Here is an 18,054-nt window from a genome sequence, read left to right as displayed (position 1 = left end):
GTATAAAACATTTTGTCAGAACTCATGCTTTAAAAAACTGGCCATTATATACAAGTTACAGTATGATCAGTACAAAATAAAAGAGCATAACATATATATAATACAGTAGCTGTGTGTCTATTTTTCATGTAATTATTTATTTTTACGTTTTCTTATGTCTTTAATATGAGAGATGTATTGGGCTATAGTTCTTCCTTAGCCTCTTTACCCACTTCAATTCCTAAATTGTAGCTAATTCAGCTAAAATACTTTTGTGGAACCAATATTTTACACAAGCACCTTAAAGTAACCAAACCAAGCACCAATCTACTTTTATTATTGAGAGACAGAAGATGGGCCGGGCACTCAAGATTCAGAGAAGAAGAATATTTATTGGGAGGGTGTACAGCAACGTTTCGACCCCAGACAGTCTTTGTCAAGCTTGACAAAGACCCTCTGGGGTCAAAACGTTGCAGTAAACTCTCCCAATAAATCTGCTTCCTCTCTGAACCTTGAGTGCCAGGACCATCTTCTGTCTCTCAGCTATCATTTGAGGTTTGGCCGACCTTGGGTCAGGTTGCACCCAGGTTCTCAAGTGAGTGCAGTGTTCCTTTGTTACAAAACAAGCACCAATCTACTTTTATTATTGAGAGACAGAAGATGGTCCTGGCACTCAAGATTCAGAGAAGAAGAATATTTATTGGGAGGGTGTACAGCAACGTTTCGACCCCAGACAGTCTTTGTCAAGCTTGACAAAGACCCTCTGGGGTCAAAACGTTACAGTAAACTCTCCCAATAAATCTGCTTCTTCTCTGAACCTTGAGTGCCAGGCCCATCTTCTGTCTCTCAGCTATCATTGTCAGGTTGCACCCAGGTTCTCGAGTGAGTGTGGTGTTCCTTTGTTTCATCAATAGTAAAAAATAAATGAACTTTGGCACTATTTAAAAAATATTGGACCAACTAATTGGGTTGGGTAATGAATACGTGCAACATAAGTGGGACAACTCAATACGTTTGAGACTTCTGAGCGGAACTTATTACAAAGCAGCTGCTGCAATGCCTGTGTGGTATGTGATATTAAAGGAATAGGATAAAGATTTCTATTTTAACCCTACACTTCCTGAAATGTTTATGTTGCACATACTTACAGAGTAGCAGTGTGGGGATCATTTTGATACATGTTGCATTGCTATTAGTGGTTTGAAATACCTCAAAGTCCATTAACATTCATCCAAAATATGTTAATCTCTTGTGACTTATACTACACCTACAAAGTAGTCCCTTAAGCTTTTTCATTGTTTCCTTGTTTGTATTTTTTAGATGATGGTGATGAATGGTAAGAAAGGATGAGGGGATACATTTAATTAAATGCACAATATATAGATTGTAATGTAACGTGTTGCTTTTCTATACATATTATTTCATAGACATGCACATTTTTACATCTTGAATTTATGATTGGAGATTCTCTTTTCCAGCCTAGCTATGTTGGCCTAGTTTGGCAAAACCGCAACTCACTGTAATTTTTTTATTTTTTTTATAAATCCATAAATTATGGAATTAATTTTCTCAAAAAATAACATTTAAAAATTGTACAGTTTATCTTCCATGTCTATTTTTAAATGTCCTCCTCTGAAATAGTCCAGTGGTCTACATGGGACTTTAAACTTTTACAACATAACATATGGAATAAGTCACATTTTGTTTTCAAAACTATAGGCTTTGAATTAACTTTGAGAAACCCAGAAAAAAATACTGAGAAGAACGTTTTTGACTGGTTATATTTTTGGGACGTGGCCCAACCTGAGCCTGCTGTGATTTTGAAGAGCAGATAACGACGGCTAATTTGTGGATGGATTTGTTTGACTATTGCTGTTTCTTCGTAAATCCAAGAGAAAGTGAACCTATCTTTCCCAACCATAGTGTGAGCCAGAATTTTATGGTCCAATTTGAAATTGTGCATTCTGTTTATCAAGTGTAAGAGAATTCCCATAATTTAATATTGATTCTAAGTCAGAAGAATCCAGAGTTAAACCTAAACAAAGGTCATCATTTTGGTTGGATTTCATGTAGAAGTCGTTTCTGCTGATCGCACTCGTCTGATCTGTTATATCGTCATGCGGCAATGTCATCTGTTCTGCATATCCAACTGTCTGAGAGTTATTGGTTAGTACACTTGGACAAGAAGATGCATTCATGTTTTTCAGTCCACTCATGAAACATTCATTCCTGAGTGCTGTTGGTTCTTTTAGGTTTGGCTGATAACTGGTACTTTGAACAGTCATGAAATCCACTTCCCTTGAGACGCTAATACAACTAGACACTGCTCCATTTGTGGCAGACATCAAATTGCCTGGCCCTTGATCACAAATGTTAACATCATTTCTATGCAATGTGGGAGCAGAAGTGGAATCACCGGTGGCTGTAAATGTTGGATGGTATGGAACATTCAAGCCATCGGAAACGCCATCAGAGAAAGAAAAAGGAAAGTCACCAATGGATAAACTTGTCATGAACTCATTAGATTGGCTGGTGCTATAATTCGGTTGAGTCCAGACTGTAGAAGTGATATGCTGATTTCCAGGTGCCACTGAGTGTAACCTGTGGGTATCTAGCATTGTTGAGATGCCATCATTAAACAAAGACCTTGAAGAAGGTGGCATGACTTGAGTAGGTTTCACACAATCTTGCTGGATAAATACAGGCTCTGTTTTAAGCAAGGAAACATATTTTTTTAATAAAGTCAAGGCATATCTTAATAAAGTCAACAGATGTGTGCACAGCATTTGATATTATTCGGTGGAGTACGGTAGGTTGTTTTTCTGCTAGTGAGAGGTGTATTCATAGGGAGTCACAAGTTTATTTTTATTCAAAAACATAAGTGCATACAGAGACATGTTCTCATTTTTTTTTTAAAGTAAAACATTTCTATCTATCTATTTATCTACCTACCTATCTATCTATCTATACAATTGTACTTGATTTTATGTGCTCTATTTATCCTTTGATGTGTTTTTGTCCATGTGGATACAATTTGGTGGGAAAACAATATCAAATTAATGAGTGCTCCCAATATAGTTATGGCAGTTTCCTTTTGCAGCATGGTACTGTTGCGTTTTGTTTTTTTTAACTTACCTTAAGCACACTCATACAATTTCTATCGGATCCAGCACTGCCGTTAGCGCCCCTTCATGGGCGTGATCCTCCTTGTTTGGACTGCCTCCATTTAGGAAGCAAGGATCACAGCAACACATTGAAGCTGGGACCGAGCACTGCCCCTATGCATGTTTTTTATGCAGGCAGGCATCCGCATAGAGTTTATGCCAATAGTTTGTCTGTTTTTAGCATTGTTTTATAAAGAAATGCATACACTTGCTAGCGATTTGGTTAGCACAATGTATAGATGAAATATGAAGAGGAATTCATTTCTGCCAAGTATAAAAGTGACATGACAGGTACCCTTTAAAGGGACACTGTAAGCACCCAGACCACTTGAGCTCATTGAAGTGGTCTGTGTGCTGTGTCCCTATTGCACTTAGTGCAGCTCCAACTCTACCCTCAGTGGCTGTCTACCAGACAGTCACTGGGGGCGCTTCCGGAATTGAAACTGACCTTTAGTCTGTTATCTGACACTGGACATCCTCACGCTCTGCATGAGGACTCCAGTGTCAGATTTTCCTATGCGACCGCGGTCATTGCCGCGCATGCGCAATAGGTCTCCCCCCCCTTCCCGGCTGGTGTCCGCAGGAGAGGAGCCTGACCCAGCGCTGGATTCAGGTATGTGGCTGGAGTGGTTTTAACCCCTTCAGCCCTGCAAGAGGGGGGCGCCAGGGAGGGGGGCTCCTTAGAAACTTATAGTGCCAGAAAAATAGCTTTGTTTCCCTAGACCCTTTGGATCCCTTTAATCTATGATACCCTTATTAGAAACTGCAGAATCTGCCCTTTTAAATGAGTGGTCTCTTTCCCCCTTATGCTGCGGGTGATCACCATTACAAACAATGATCTCCTATCTCATTGTCCATCAAGATAGTATTTTATGGATGGGGTGGGATAAGGACTCTTAAATATACCTTCTCTCCTTTTTTTGTTTATCTTAGAGAGGCCTGAGAACCCTTTATATGACTATCACCTTCCTAATATGTATACAGTATGGGGAGACAGGAGTCCTTATCCCCTCAAATAGGTTTTACTACTTAACCATTGCTTTAGCTTACTTTGCTTTTAAAAAATAAATAAAAATAAATACAGTATTGAACAGACGAGAGGCTAAGTATATTCTGTTATGTTACATGCCGTATAAGATTAAACATAACATTTAAAGTGAAAATTACCTTGTTTTATAAATCGCTCCGCTTGGCGAAATATCTCCTGTGGTATTTTTGACGTTTCAGCAATTTCTGGGACAAGACATAAAGTAAGGAAATGATTGGAAACAAATTAGCATACATAGGCATCTTTAATTCCTATTGTTTTTGTCAAACGTACTTATACTTCTTGGGAGGTGGAGGGGAGAGGAGCAAATAAATAATAAGAACAGTTATTGATTTCAAGCATTTTATATTCCATGAAATCTGTTGGCCAGAAATGATTCTCACTTACCATAACTCCGTTTGAACTGCTGTAAAACTGAAGATGTCCTCTGCCTTTTAATTTTATTTCCATATGGATCTATGATAAATTAAAATAAAATAAACATAAAAAAATGAAACCAGAAACATTACTTTTTTTTATTCTACATACAATTGTGAAATTATTTGCACTATATATTACTACACATTATTACTAATTAGAAATGTACCAGCCCCATATATGTTTTTTTTTCTTTTTAAACTATTTATAAATTGTATAGATTTAAAAAAAAAATTACAAACATGTTTTTACTAGTACAACTAATGTAATTTGGTCAGGAAACAGTTAAGGTTTATACTGTGAAAGTTTAAAGCTTGCTCACCCTTTTCATCAGGCAGATATCTAAAATCCATAGCTTCACTGACTTCTTGATCGGATGGCCTTCGAAGCTGCATCTTCACCGTAACAGGGTCCGTGATGTTACGGTGAAATGGAGGAGTTTTGAACACAATAGCAACTTGTCTGTGTACATCAGCCTGTCCGAATGTGCCTTTAGCTTCCCAGTTTTCTGTGAAAAATCTGACCTCAATGTCATCTTCAAGAAAAAAACAGAAATATAATAATGTTATAAAATTGTATAACACAGGGCTCTGGAAGGGTTATATTATTATTTTACTTGTAAACAAAAAAAACGTTTGTTGCAATCCCTAGATTATCTATCTGTCTATCTAATCTATCTATCTGTCCTCCTCTTCATCCAGGGAGATACATTTACCCTGCACGACACCATTTGGTTTGATGTGACATTGGACTGTGTATTTTTCACAAACATTCTGAGTTAAGGTGAGGATAGATCATTGTAGGAAAAAGATGGCTAGCCTTGGCACAGGAGGTGCTCGTGCCCTACAGTTCCCATGATTCTCATCCAATCATCAGTAGTGTCAAGTTTAGCCATCATTGCCCTTTGAATACAGGCAGATATTGGTTACCTATGAGGAACCCGAATTCTTGATTGCTATGTGAGGCTGCTGGCTGTATGCAAGAGTAAATGGTACTTTGTACCCCTCCACCGGAAATTGGAACAGAACCACTCTAATAAGTTTTTGTGCCTGAGCCTCTCAACTAAACGGGATATAATGCACCTTTTAAGTTCAGATTTAAAAAATAAGCACCTTTCTGAACCTTGTCACAAAGAAGGAATATTTCATCATCTCCCCTGACACTTCCAGAAGTCTTGTTCACACGGCAGATCCTCAGCTCGGCTGTGTTAGGAGCACCTACGACATAGTAAACCAAGTCATCATTTTAAGTTATAACACATTCACTGCTACTACTAAAAAACCCAAAACAATGAGCCAATTGGCTGACATAGAAAAAAAAAATGTTTTCAGTAAAAGCATTTCATTTAATGTCATGCAATTGATGCACTTACAGTAGCCATTGAGATGAAATAACAGAAGATAGAGGCCATTTAGAATAAACGAAAGAGCCTGCAGGTAGACAATTGCAATGTTTCACTCTTAGAGGATGATGAAGGAAACATTGTTGTCACTTTAAACTGTGATTCATTAATGTGGTTGGAGATAGTTTAAATTGTATTTATATCACATGCAAAGCACGAAACCTGTTTCAGGACACCCACAGAAAGATCCGCTGAGCTGTAACCACTCTATTCTAAGTCCTCTTTTTTTTTTGTTCTTTTTGTTTTTAAAAAAAACAGTGCGCCGTTTCATTTTATTTTTAAATGCACTGTTCAAACTCATATCTTCACGCAGAGATGTTTGTTTGTTTTAATGTTCATTTTCAGGTTGAATTACAAAAACCAGAGGACTTCGCTTGCAATGGCACAATGAGAAAATGTAGATTTCCTTAGTATATAGCGCCAACAAAATTATTTACTAAAGTCAGGATTCAAAGCAAATTTAACATTTATGGCCAAGGAAGCCACAATGGAAGCAGAGCTAAATCTTTGCCTTTCAGCTACTTTTACCTTAAATTTTAAATTCACTTTGAATTCTCACTTTAGTGAATAACTCTACAAGTGTTTTTATGACATAAGAGTGCTTTGGGTTGACACACAAGTTTGCAAAGTGAATTTCACATTTAAGGCCAAGTAGCTGGACTGGAAGCTACAATCCAGTTGGGCCAAGTTTTGATAATTTCTGACAATTTTTATGGCGAATAACCAGACCACATGCAACAAGAAGCTGTTAGGACTGGGAGTATAGGATAGTATAGAGTATATGACATGATCAGATCAATGCAGCACCTTTACCATTTGGATGGATAATGAGGTGAAACTCAAAGGGTTATTTATCAAAGTATAAACTCAAAGTGATTTTTTAAATCCAAGGTAAAAATAGCTGAATTGAAAACATTCTCTAGGTCAGTAATGCTTCCAGCTCAACTACTTTGGCCTTAAAGTTGAAATTCACTTTGAATTCTCACTTTGATGAATAACTCTGTTAGTTAAAATTACTTAACTATTTATGATATAGCCAGCCACGTGGGTCAATTTTGGATTATCAGTAATCCTCTGTTATTTTGTGAAACAGCTTCACAACAGTTTGATACAACTGGAGGGACTGCAGCAAGAGCCTCCTAGCACCCTAACCACTAGAACAAGCTGTATTGGTTATGGTGCCTGGAGTGTATTCTTAGAAACTTAAGGAATCCTTTTCAAAATGCTCCAATCTAAAGCAAATCGATGTGTGTCTCTAAACATCTATCATTTTAAAGGACTGTTACAGTCACTCAGACCACTTCATATCAATTAAGTTGTCTGGGGGCAGTGGTTGTGTCATTTCATCTCTGCTTGACGGCCGATAGAATCCTTTCCTCCTCCAGAACTGAGTGCAACTCAGTCCTGGAATCAAATGCTGCTAATAGCTGAATTCGATTGCAGGAGTGTGACGTTTGGCTGCGCATGTCTATTTCCAATCCATTGCTTCTCTATGAGGAGAAGCATTGGGCTGGAGCAGATCGTGGAAGACTTCATCAGGCATGCAGAAGTCTTTGAAGGTGAAGTGGGCCTCCTGGCACTGGAAACAAGTAATCATTAGTTTATTTTAATTTTTAAAACCAAAGGGGTTGGACAGAAGGGTACCCATTGTCTTGAAAAGACGATTGTTCATTTTGGAGCTATATGTTCCCTTTAATAACACTATATAGCATATAAGTGATAACTTTTTTAATTTTATTTCATAACATTTAATTTTATTTTATAACATTTAATTTTATTTTCTCACTCTTTCCTGCTTGATTTTGGAATACATTTACACTACATGTACTATACCTTTTTTTTTTTTTTTAATTATTATTTGTAGAATTACATTTTTATTTATTTAGTAAAGGAAATAAGGTGATGGCTTACGATTATCATATATTGGGTTTGAGACAATTGGCATTAAGGCTCTCGTATAATTCCCATGTTCATCAGGAAGGAAGACTTGGAAGCACAATCGAACAACATTCAGGTCATAATCTTCAATGTTGAGTAACTGCTCATCTCGCACTGCACAAAGAAATAAAATTATATTAAAACTGAAATCCTTCTACATAGTGCTAATGTACCAACATACTAAACCATCAAAAATACAATATATTGGCAAATCTTATTTTTTTTCCATACTCATTTTCTTTGTTAATACTGTGAAAAACAGGGAGAAGGAGAGCAAATCTGAGTAATTCATTTGAGAAAAACAACCTGAGTGAAATATTGTAGATGGTCCCTTGGGTAGCTTGAAAAATGCCTTATAGTGACATATCAGATATAATTAGGGGAGTCACCATGCCTTATATAGTGTAGGAGTGTGCGCTAGTATGGGTCATATAAATTCATTCTACAAAAATGGAAACAGGTGTCTAGATGAGTGGCTGGTTTGCACGTCACACCAATAGTCAAAGATTTAGGAATTTTCCCCCTTATGTTCCCTTGGGGATACTCACAAAATCTGGAACATTGGTTGTACACAAAGGCTGGAATGGGAACTACTGGTCTACATAGACACAAAATCTCAAACAAGACAACACACAACTTCTAAAACGAAGTAACACTGTCAATAGTAATAAATATAGTGTAGCATTTAAATGAACTTTTTTCGTAGAGTCTCACAAACAGAACAAGAAAATACACTAACATAGGTGACGCGCTGTGTTTATTAGAGTTTTGAAAGTTGTATATGATCCAGTGAAATTTTGGAACCATAATTTTCACTAAGGAAGGCATCAATGAATGGAATTTGAATTCACAATTCTGTGTTTAGGACTAGGTCTTCTAGCTTATCTAATATTAATAATTGAACTTGGCACCAATATCTGGTAAAATAGCCACCCACATGTGCCATGGCACATGGATAGCTGCTGATATAACGAAAAGTTTTAGGGAAGCAAATGGAATATACAGTCTATAGTGTCAGAATTTCATGTTCTCTACACAATTCATGACATTGATGCTAAGTGAATCCCTTGATATATGGTCTATAAACTCAAGGACACTGCAACATACTTCACATGGTCAAGCACAGGGGTATGCAAATTTCAACACTTTGGATGTTGTGGACTATCTCTACCCTAACACTTTGCCAGCATTATGGCTGTTAGAGAATTATGGGAGATGTAGTCCACAGCATCTGGAGTGCCAAAGGTTGCCTACCCCTTGTCTAGCACAATAAAAGGTTTTGAACATCTGTCTGTGGAATAGTGCATGAACAGGGCAAAATCCATCCATCCATCTATCTATCCATTATTCACTGGTGTATAAAAAGGGCAAACCTTTTTTTTTTAATTTGTCCCTCTGTCCATCCATCAGTGGATTTACATATAAAAAGGGATAATTCTATCTTTTTATCCATCTATCCATGGACTTAAAAATCATGTAAGCAGGGCAAACTGTTTCTATGTATGCATTCAACTCATTTACTAAAACAAGTATAAAACTATATACATGTTTGTTCCTAGGTGGCATAATCAACATTTCAGGGGTTTGGCATTAATCAATATTTTACTCAACGACCTAGAATATGCTGTTTTGTAGACAGTAGTTGGTGAATGAGGCTGACGCGAGTATATTTTAACAGAAGAGTCATTTGCCTCGTAACCCTGCATGAATGAAGTAGGAAGTGTGGTTTTGAATAGCATGCTTTAACTATTACTGCGTGTGCAGGTGATGTATCTGTGGCTGGCTCGACAGCCCACTTGCCGTGCCTCCCTCACATATGTTAGCTACTGCAGGATTAACATTCACGTTCACAATCCACCCAACTAATCATTCTGAATGGAGTGTTGGCGACAAGGTCACTGTACCGTAGTATGTCATCAGTCATTTCCTCTACACCTACTACTTAAAGGCGAAGTATTACATAAAATGCTGCCCACACACAATATAATATTTGTACTTTCAATGTAATCAAAAGGTAGTAAAAGTCCAAAATGTAATCAAAAGGTCCAAATGTAATTTGAATTTTACTATTTACTTCTCAACCTTAACGTCTACAACTTTGAAAATAAATACATTTTTGCAGGCTCTTTGTTTACCCCAATGGCACAGAAAGGAAATTTAAAATGATAAACATCTGCACTTTTTAAGAAGATCCCTCCTTCCATACTTGTTTTTAATTAATGGCCTACTTCTAAAAGGATTTGTAAAAAAAATATGTGTGAGGACTTGACAAAACCTTTTCTACAAATTAATTGCAATTTAGCATACAATATTATTTTGTGTTTATCCACTTTTAAGTCGTACTGTGTAGTTTGTTGTGCTAGCAGAGCAGAGAAACAAACTTGGGGGCAACTCCACAGTCAACACCAAGGTGACGAAGGCCGTTTCCATTGGCTTAAAATAGTGTGGCTTATATTTTAGCTCACTGCACCTCCATTTACTTCCCCTTCCCTCTCTGCCCCTGCTCCCTCCATACTATGAAAGTAATCTACTCAATGTTAGTATGATAACACAATATTTGGATGCTAGAAATGCTTTAAGTGAAGGTAACTCAAAGAAATTAATTGAAACCCTCTACCTTGGTTATTACCACAGGTTTATATACTCGTTTAATATAAACCTCTTCCTATAAGGCTGATCTGAGAAAGGGCAATGGTACATTGCTACCAGCAGAAACCTCAAAGGTTCTGTCTAGTCGTACTTAGCTCTGCTCATAGAACGAGACCCTGCTTTTTGAGCAATAATGACTTAAGAGACCATTTTATTGTCCTATCAACATTCCTAAAACTGTTTTTTTTGGGGGGGGGGGCAGGGAATGTTTGAGTACACAAACATTAATAGTAATCAGGGTCCTTGAACACAAATTACATTTTGGTTAATCTTACCCTGCTATACATTACATATCCAAGGAGACATCTGACTGCTATTTTGGGGTCAAGAAGGAATTTTTTCCTAGTTTGTTGCAAAATTGGAAGCACTTCAGACTAGGTTTTTTGCCTTCTTTTGGATCCACAGCAAAAACATATGTGAAGAAGGCTGGTACGGATTGAGTCACTGTTAGGCCTCAAGACGAATATTATTATTATTATTTTATTATTTATATAGCGCCATCAGACTCCGTAGCGCTGTAGAATATCTTTACGTATTGATTCTAGAGGCAATACATTTTAGTAGTCATCTATCTAGGCTGACGAATCAATTAGGGATAAATAAATTAAATCCAAAGAGTCATGTTTGTTTAATAAAGATTATGTTAACCTTAAAAGCTACGTATACACACTAAGTAACTGAAAAAAAATGGTAAAGGTAATATATGATGTATAATGTTTCCATTAAAAGATAAGACTGTAGCAAAAGTCTCAGCTACATCTTTTCAAATGAAACAGTGCCCTTCTAAGTTTCAAGCATATGCAAACCAATGTCCTATGTTTCGGGAAAAGGGTGAATCGGTTTTGTGAAAAATAAAACATAAAAAAAAAAATGGGAGAAAACACTGAAGCAACCCTTTGAAGGTTAAGATAAAGAAGAATGATGGAAAAAAGTACAAAGGGCTTTGCCCCATCAGGTACACCACATTGCACGTAAGCACATGCCCCCGCATCACTACATCAAAGGCAGCAATGAGAAATGAACACAAAAAAGAAAAACAACATGCCTCGTTCACATCTTCTGCATCAGTTAAGAGATATTTTTTTTGATAATTTTTCAGTATTGCAGAGACAAAAAGCTTTCAAAACTTCATACGCAATTCCCCTAATTAAATGTGTGGGTCCAAAATATTTCCCACCATGTTCAGCCAGCTACTGAAATTAAAATGAGTGCAATACACTAAAACACAATTCAAACAATCTCTTGCATTATTTAAATAATTTTTTTTTCACTAAGATTCAACATTAAAGGGCCATTCCAAGCTTCAGTGGTAATGGTGCCAGGAGTGCGCTGGCGTGCCTCCACTGTTAGTCATCAACCGAATGGTTTGATTTCTTACCTGGAATCTCTGTGCCGCCACGAATTCTGAAAGTGAGCCGTAAGCTGACGCTCTCAGCCAATGCGCTAGCTTATCTCAGGATAGCTAAGGGAAAGTCCTGATTAGGAGCTTTGGTCTACTGCATCAGTAGTAGTGAAAGCAGGGAGCAGCACCTGGCAGACCCCATGTAAGAAGTCGAACAATGCTAAAACTGTTCGACTACTTACAAAGCTGGGTGCCACAAACTCCTGGCACCATAACCACTACAGTGCACTATGGTGCTTTTGGTGTTTGGACTATTCCTTTAATTTGTTGATTAGGCAAATTTAGGCATTACTTTCCTCTGTGACATGCTGAATGTGAACCCTACCGAGATTAGAAAGAAGCTCAATAAATCAGGAGCTTCTCCCTCTGTTCCACTGGGTCTACTCTTATCCTATAAATGCCTTTCCAGCAATGGCTTATGGGATATGTTGTTTAGACTAGACTAGTTGAACTGTTAAATAAACTTATTACAGCAGTTTTGTGAATGGGGCTGTGAGCAGCTTTTAAAGTTGGTCTTAAACCATAAATGACATCAAATTGTAATGAATGAATAAAATTTTCCAAGGTTCAGTGGAACAAAACAGCCACTTGGTGTTGTTTTTTTTGTTTCTCTCAATTTTGGCATTTTACTGTGTTAGTGCTAGAATGGCAAGGAAATGACTAGTTGTGGTGGCTTGTGATCTCGGGTAGTGCGTACTATGATTCAGCTTAGAGAGGTCTCTAGGTCTGCTATATTCTTAGGTCTTGTGAAACGTAACTGCCAGTCACCAGCTGTCATGCTAGACTACAAATCCCATGATGCATTGCCAGTTTTAAGCTATACACCTCCCAACATTTCAAATGGACACAAAAGGACGCTTTCATTTCTGGGATGTGAGTGGGGGTGTGGTGAGGGGCAGGGCTGTTCTGAGAAATTGTAGGTGACTTCCTAATGAAAATGCATAAAACTAAAATGTAATTTAGAAAAGGAAAAAAGTACCTGATTTGCACAGACTGATTTCTAAATACATTTCTTGTACTTTAAAGACACATTACTGTGAGTATTATTACTGTGGAGCTCTGATATACACAGCAACAATATAGAGCTCAAAGAAAAGAGCGACATTATGGTAGAAAAGAGGACAGAGGACTCAAAATAGGGACTGTTCCTCATAAATAGGGACACTTGGAAGGTATGGTAAATGATAAAGTAATATAGGAGACAAAGTTAAACAACAGCCAAATGTCTACCTGATCCAAGGTCATATGCCTATATAAAGAGTGTTAAACCACATTATATGATGGCCGTGGTGTGTTATAAGAGTTGCTATCAGAATCGTTTACTACATTATGACTAAAGTTTGAAAAAAGGGAATTCATATTGATTTCAAATTTAAGGCTACAATTGCCTTACAGGAAAAAAATATCATATTTTCAAAATTGGCTATTTTGACCTAAAATGTAAAATTCCTTTGAATTTCTGATAATTCACACTTTAGTTAATTACTCTGCATATGGTTTAGTTAGAGCATTAAAAGCAGGAAGTAAGTACTATCAGGAGAAAAGAGGCAGACATACGCTACTTCCTCATTTCACATTAACTAAAGTTAGTGAATGGAATTCAGTAAATTATTATAGAATAGTTAATCAATGGGAAAAGTGGTAAATATTAAGACATTTGCACGAATGGCAATGAGCCAGGCTCATATTATATGACACCGAACAGGTTAACACGGATTGTCTTTTTGTTTTTTAAATTATTTTGCACTTTTTAGTTGGCTTGCAAACCAAACATTTTCACTTCCTTATAAATAGAAAAGGCACTATGAAAACAAATGCATTCTGCCTCGGTTCTTTTTAGGACTAAAAATATATTCTTGACAGTATTTGCAAATTAACCCTACGCAGTGCATGGTGAATGCACATTGCATCAATTTTGTGACTCTATGTGATACAATGTCAAGCTTAATGTCGTAGCAATTAGTTTGTGACAACATGTGGTGCTGTAGGTGAATCACACCACGGTGCAATTATCACTTATTTAATGACTCAAAATAATGCCCTCCAAGACCGTCTACACTACAGTCACCTGATGAATCCATACATGCTCACACCTGCCCAGCTGCCCATGCTGTCTCTCAGTAGTGTGTTTTAGCCTTTGATCACCTACATTAGTAGTGGCCTGTCTTGATACTAAAGATGTTTGTGAATAACATTTCATTTTCAGCTGGTTAAGTATTATTGGAAAAGACAACCACAATGTTAGTTTGCCATCCCGTGGGTCTGTGTGCACTTCCACCCTAATGACTATACCCACAGATATCAATGCACACCATAATACAGTATTAAATAATGCAACTTCCAACACTTCACAGTCAGGGCCGGATTTTCCTATAGGCTAACTAGGCTTCAGCATAGGGCCTCAAGATCAATAGGGGCCTACATTCAAATTGTTTGCAAAATTAAAATTACACTATTCTAGAAACAGTGAACACTAAAACACTGAACCGAAATTCTACGCATTTGATATGACCAGTGGCGTACTAAGAAGGGGGCGGTCCGCGCCGGGTGCCACTTACTAGGGGGGTGCCCGGGGCAGACTGCAATGCCCCTCCTGCCGCGATCGCCGAGACCAGCGGTCTGCAGCTCCACAATGTGCAGAGCTGCAGACCATGGATCTCGCGTGCACTGCCCACCAGACCACCAGGGACCCCACCGGACCACTAGGCAGCCCCCACTGGATCACCATGGATTTAAGGTAATTTTTTTAGTCACCCCCCTCTCCTCATCACCCCCTCCCTCTCACAATCACCACCCCTCTCCTCATTACCCCCTCCCTCTCCTCATCACCCCCCCACCTCTTACAATCACCCCCCCTCTCACAATCACCCCCCCTCCTCATCACCCCTCTCACAATCACCCCCCTCCCTCTTACAATCACCCCCCTCTCCTCATCACCCCCTCCCTCTCACAATCACCCCCCTCTCCTCATCACCCCCTCCCTCTTACAATCCCCCTCCCTCTCCTCTTCACCCCCTCCCTCTCACAAACACCCCCCCATCACAATCATCTCCCCTCTCCTCATCACCCCCCTCCCTCTCACAATCACCCCCCTCTCCTCATCATCCCCTCCCTCTCACAATCACCCCCCCTCACAATCACCCCCCCTCTCCTCATCACCCCCCTCCCTCTCACAATCACCCCCCCACCCCCTCCTCATCTCAATTTTTTTTAAATTTATTATCCGTGCCACATTTTTTATAAAGGTTAGTACCAATCACAACATGTTTCATTTAACATATTGATATATATCACAGTAATGATGTATTTTATTGTCTCTAATGTAATTTACAAACTTAAAAATGGGAGGTAAAAGGGCCTCATAAGTGGAATAGCTTAGGGCCTCTTTTCATCTAAATCCAGCCCTGTTCACAGTATTTATACTGCGTCCAGTCAAATACCCCATAGTTACTTATAGTACAAAGCAATACATTTAAGTTTGTAAAAATCAACAAATGATGTTTGGACCCTAAATGCAGAGCTGCAGTTTATTGTCATGACAACAATCACAGCTTGTGAATGCGCATTTTCCAATTGGCTGCTTTTAATACAAAGATAATATTAATATCATATACCATAAAGCCGGGATAATATTAATATCATATACCATATGGCGAGGATAATATTAATACCATTTATCATAAGGCCAGGATAATATTAATACCATATACCATATGGCCAGGATAATATTCATACCATATACCATATAAAATAAGGCCAGGATAATATTAATACCATATACCATATGGCCAGGATAATATTAATACCATATACCATAAGGCCAGGATAATATTAATGCCAAATACCATATTGCCAGGATAATATTCATACCATATACAATATACCATAAGGCCAGGATAATATTAATACCATATACCATATGGCCAGGATAATATTCATACCATATACATTATACCATAAGGCCAGGATAATATTAATACCATATACCATATGGCCAGGATACTATTCATACCATATACCATATACCATAAGGCCAGGATAATATTAGTAACATATACCATATGGCCAGGATAATATTAATACCATATACCATAAGGCCGTGATAATATTAATACCATATACCATATGGCCAGGATAATATTAATACCATATACCATAAGGCCAGGATAATATTAATACCATATACAATAAGGCCAGGATAATATTAATACCATATACCATAAGGCCGGGATAATATTAATACCAAAAATGTCCTCATAGAGATGCATTGATTCAGGGCATCTCTATGAGGAGGTCCTGATTGGCCAAACCAGCATTTGCCCCCACCGCCCCCTCCACCCCCCACCCTGTGACGATTTTAGCCAATCCAATGCTTTGGATTGGCTCAAAATCAGCCATTTCGATGATGTCACAAAGGGGGTGGCGCTGGAAATAAGGTGAGTTTTATACTTTTATAGGGTGGCTAAGGGGGCAGCAAGCCACCCATATGGTGGGATTAACACTAAAAGGTCAGGAATACATGTTTGTGTTTCTAACCCTATAGTAATCCTTTAATGATAGCAGATTAATGACAGTGAATTACTTCTTTCTGTTTCAAGTTCTCAAGTTCTATATGATCATGGATTAGAATGTGTCACCAAAGTCTTAAAGGGCACTACGCACATACACTGCCAGTCTATGTTCTTTCTTTGAAGGAAGATAAAGGTAATAAGCGCTCACAGAAAGAAATCAGTGTTACCTTCTATATATACAATTGTATTCGAATAATCAGATTTTTCTGGTAATCTATAGACAAATAAATATAACAGACATAGTGTAATCTGTATATATAGTATAAGTGATGGAAAAAGATTTTACATCAAACTCACAATTTCCAGAGCTTTTTAAAAGTTAGCTCTAAACTTATAAAGCGTATTGTCTCCTCCTTGAGACATATAATGAGGATACGTCAGATGGGTCCTCAAGAACTTGAAGCCGATGGAATTTCATCAGACTCCAAAATAAATATAAAATGAATTTATTTCGACAAATAAAAATGTATAAATATACAGTAAAAAAATAGCACAACGCGTTTCAACCATAAGAGGTCTTTCTTAAGTGCATCTGATTCAATAATGGGCTTTAACTTCCATTTACATGTCAGTGATAACAAGGTACAAAATTAAATCATTATTTACACATGTATATACATTCCCACCCACTCCCATATATGGTCATAGCCGGAAGTGTCACGCCAAACACAAAATGGCTTCACTTCACTTCACTGAAGCCATTTTGTGTTTGGCGTGACACTTCCGGCTATGACCATATATGGGAGTGGGTGGGAATGTATATACATGTGTAAATAATGATTTGATTTTGTACCTTGTTATCACTGACATGTAAATGGAAGTTAAAGCCCATTATTGAATCAGACGCACTTAAGAAAGACCTCTTGTGGTTGAAACGCGTTGTGCTATTTTTTTACTGTATATTTATACATTTTTATTTGTCGAAATAAATTCATTTTATATTTATTTTGGAGTCTGATGAAATTCCATCGGCTTCAAGTTCTTGAGGACCCATCTGACGTATCCTCATTATATGTCTCAAGGAGGAGACAATACGCTTTATAAGTTTAGAGCTAACTTTTAAAAAGCTCTGGAAATTGTGAGTTTGATGTAAAATCGTTTTCCATCACTTATACTATATATACAGATTACACTATGTCTGTTATATTTATTTGTCTATAGATTACCAGAAAAATCTGATTATTCAAATACAATTGTATATATAGAAGGTAACACTGATTTCTTTCTGTGAGCGCTTATTACCTTTATTTTCCTTCATTTTATTCACATTTTTTAAGTGTAATAGGTGTCACTACACTTGGGTAATTTTAGCTGCACCAGTTTTTTTTATATATTTCCTTTTTTATAAGTTCTTTCTTTGACTGGCAAAGCATCATGGAAGTGGTAGGTCCACAGCCGACAGACAGGAACTTGTCGCCCCCAATATAAAGTAGGGCATGTATAACTGCAGATTGGACAAAAATTGTAATAAGGTTACAATGATT

At 37.6% G+C, this 18,054-nt stretch overlaps 1 protein-coding gene across 1 annotated transcript in view; it reads right to left on the bottom strand.

Moving 5' to 3' along the window:
• Positions 1-961: 961 nt before the first annotated feature.
• REL (REL proto-oncogene, NF-kB subunit) overlaps positions 962-18,054 on the bottom strand; it is a 51,055-nt gene continuing 33,962 nt past the window's right edge. The window contains exons 6-11 of the mRNA XM_063441406.1: positions 7,922-8,062; positions 5,721-5,825; positions 4,931-5,143; positions 4,579-4,647; positions 4,311-4,376; positions 962-2,686 (exon numbers count right to left, since the gene is read on the bottom strand). Of these exons, the coding sequence (XP_063297476.1) occupies positions 1,917-2,686; positions 4,311-4,376; positions 4,579-4,647; positions 4,931-5,143; positions 5,721-5,825; positions 7,922-8,062 (1,364 nt within the window). The 3' untranslated portion in view covers positions 962-1,916. The remainder of the gene's footprint in view (positions 2,687-4,310; positions 4,377-4,578; positions 4,648-4,930; positions 5,144-5,720; positions 5,826-7,921; positions 8,063-18,054) is intronic.

Source organism: Pelobates fuscus, chromosome 2 (assembly GCF_036172605.1).
Source record: "Pelobates fuscus isolate aPelFus1 chromosome 2, aPelFus1.pri, whole genome shotgun sequence".
NCBI classification, from domain to species: Eukaryota; Metazoa; Chordata; class Amphibia; order Anura; family Pelobatidae; genus Pelobates; species Pelobates fuscus.
Note: the sequence above shows the minus strand (reverse complement) of the source record. Positions and strands in the feature narration are given on the sequence as shown.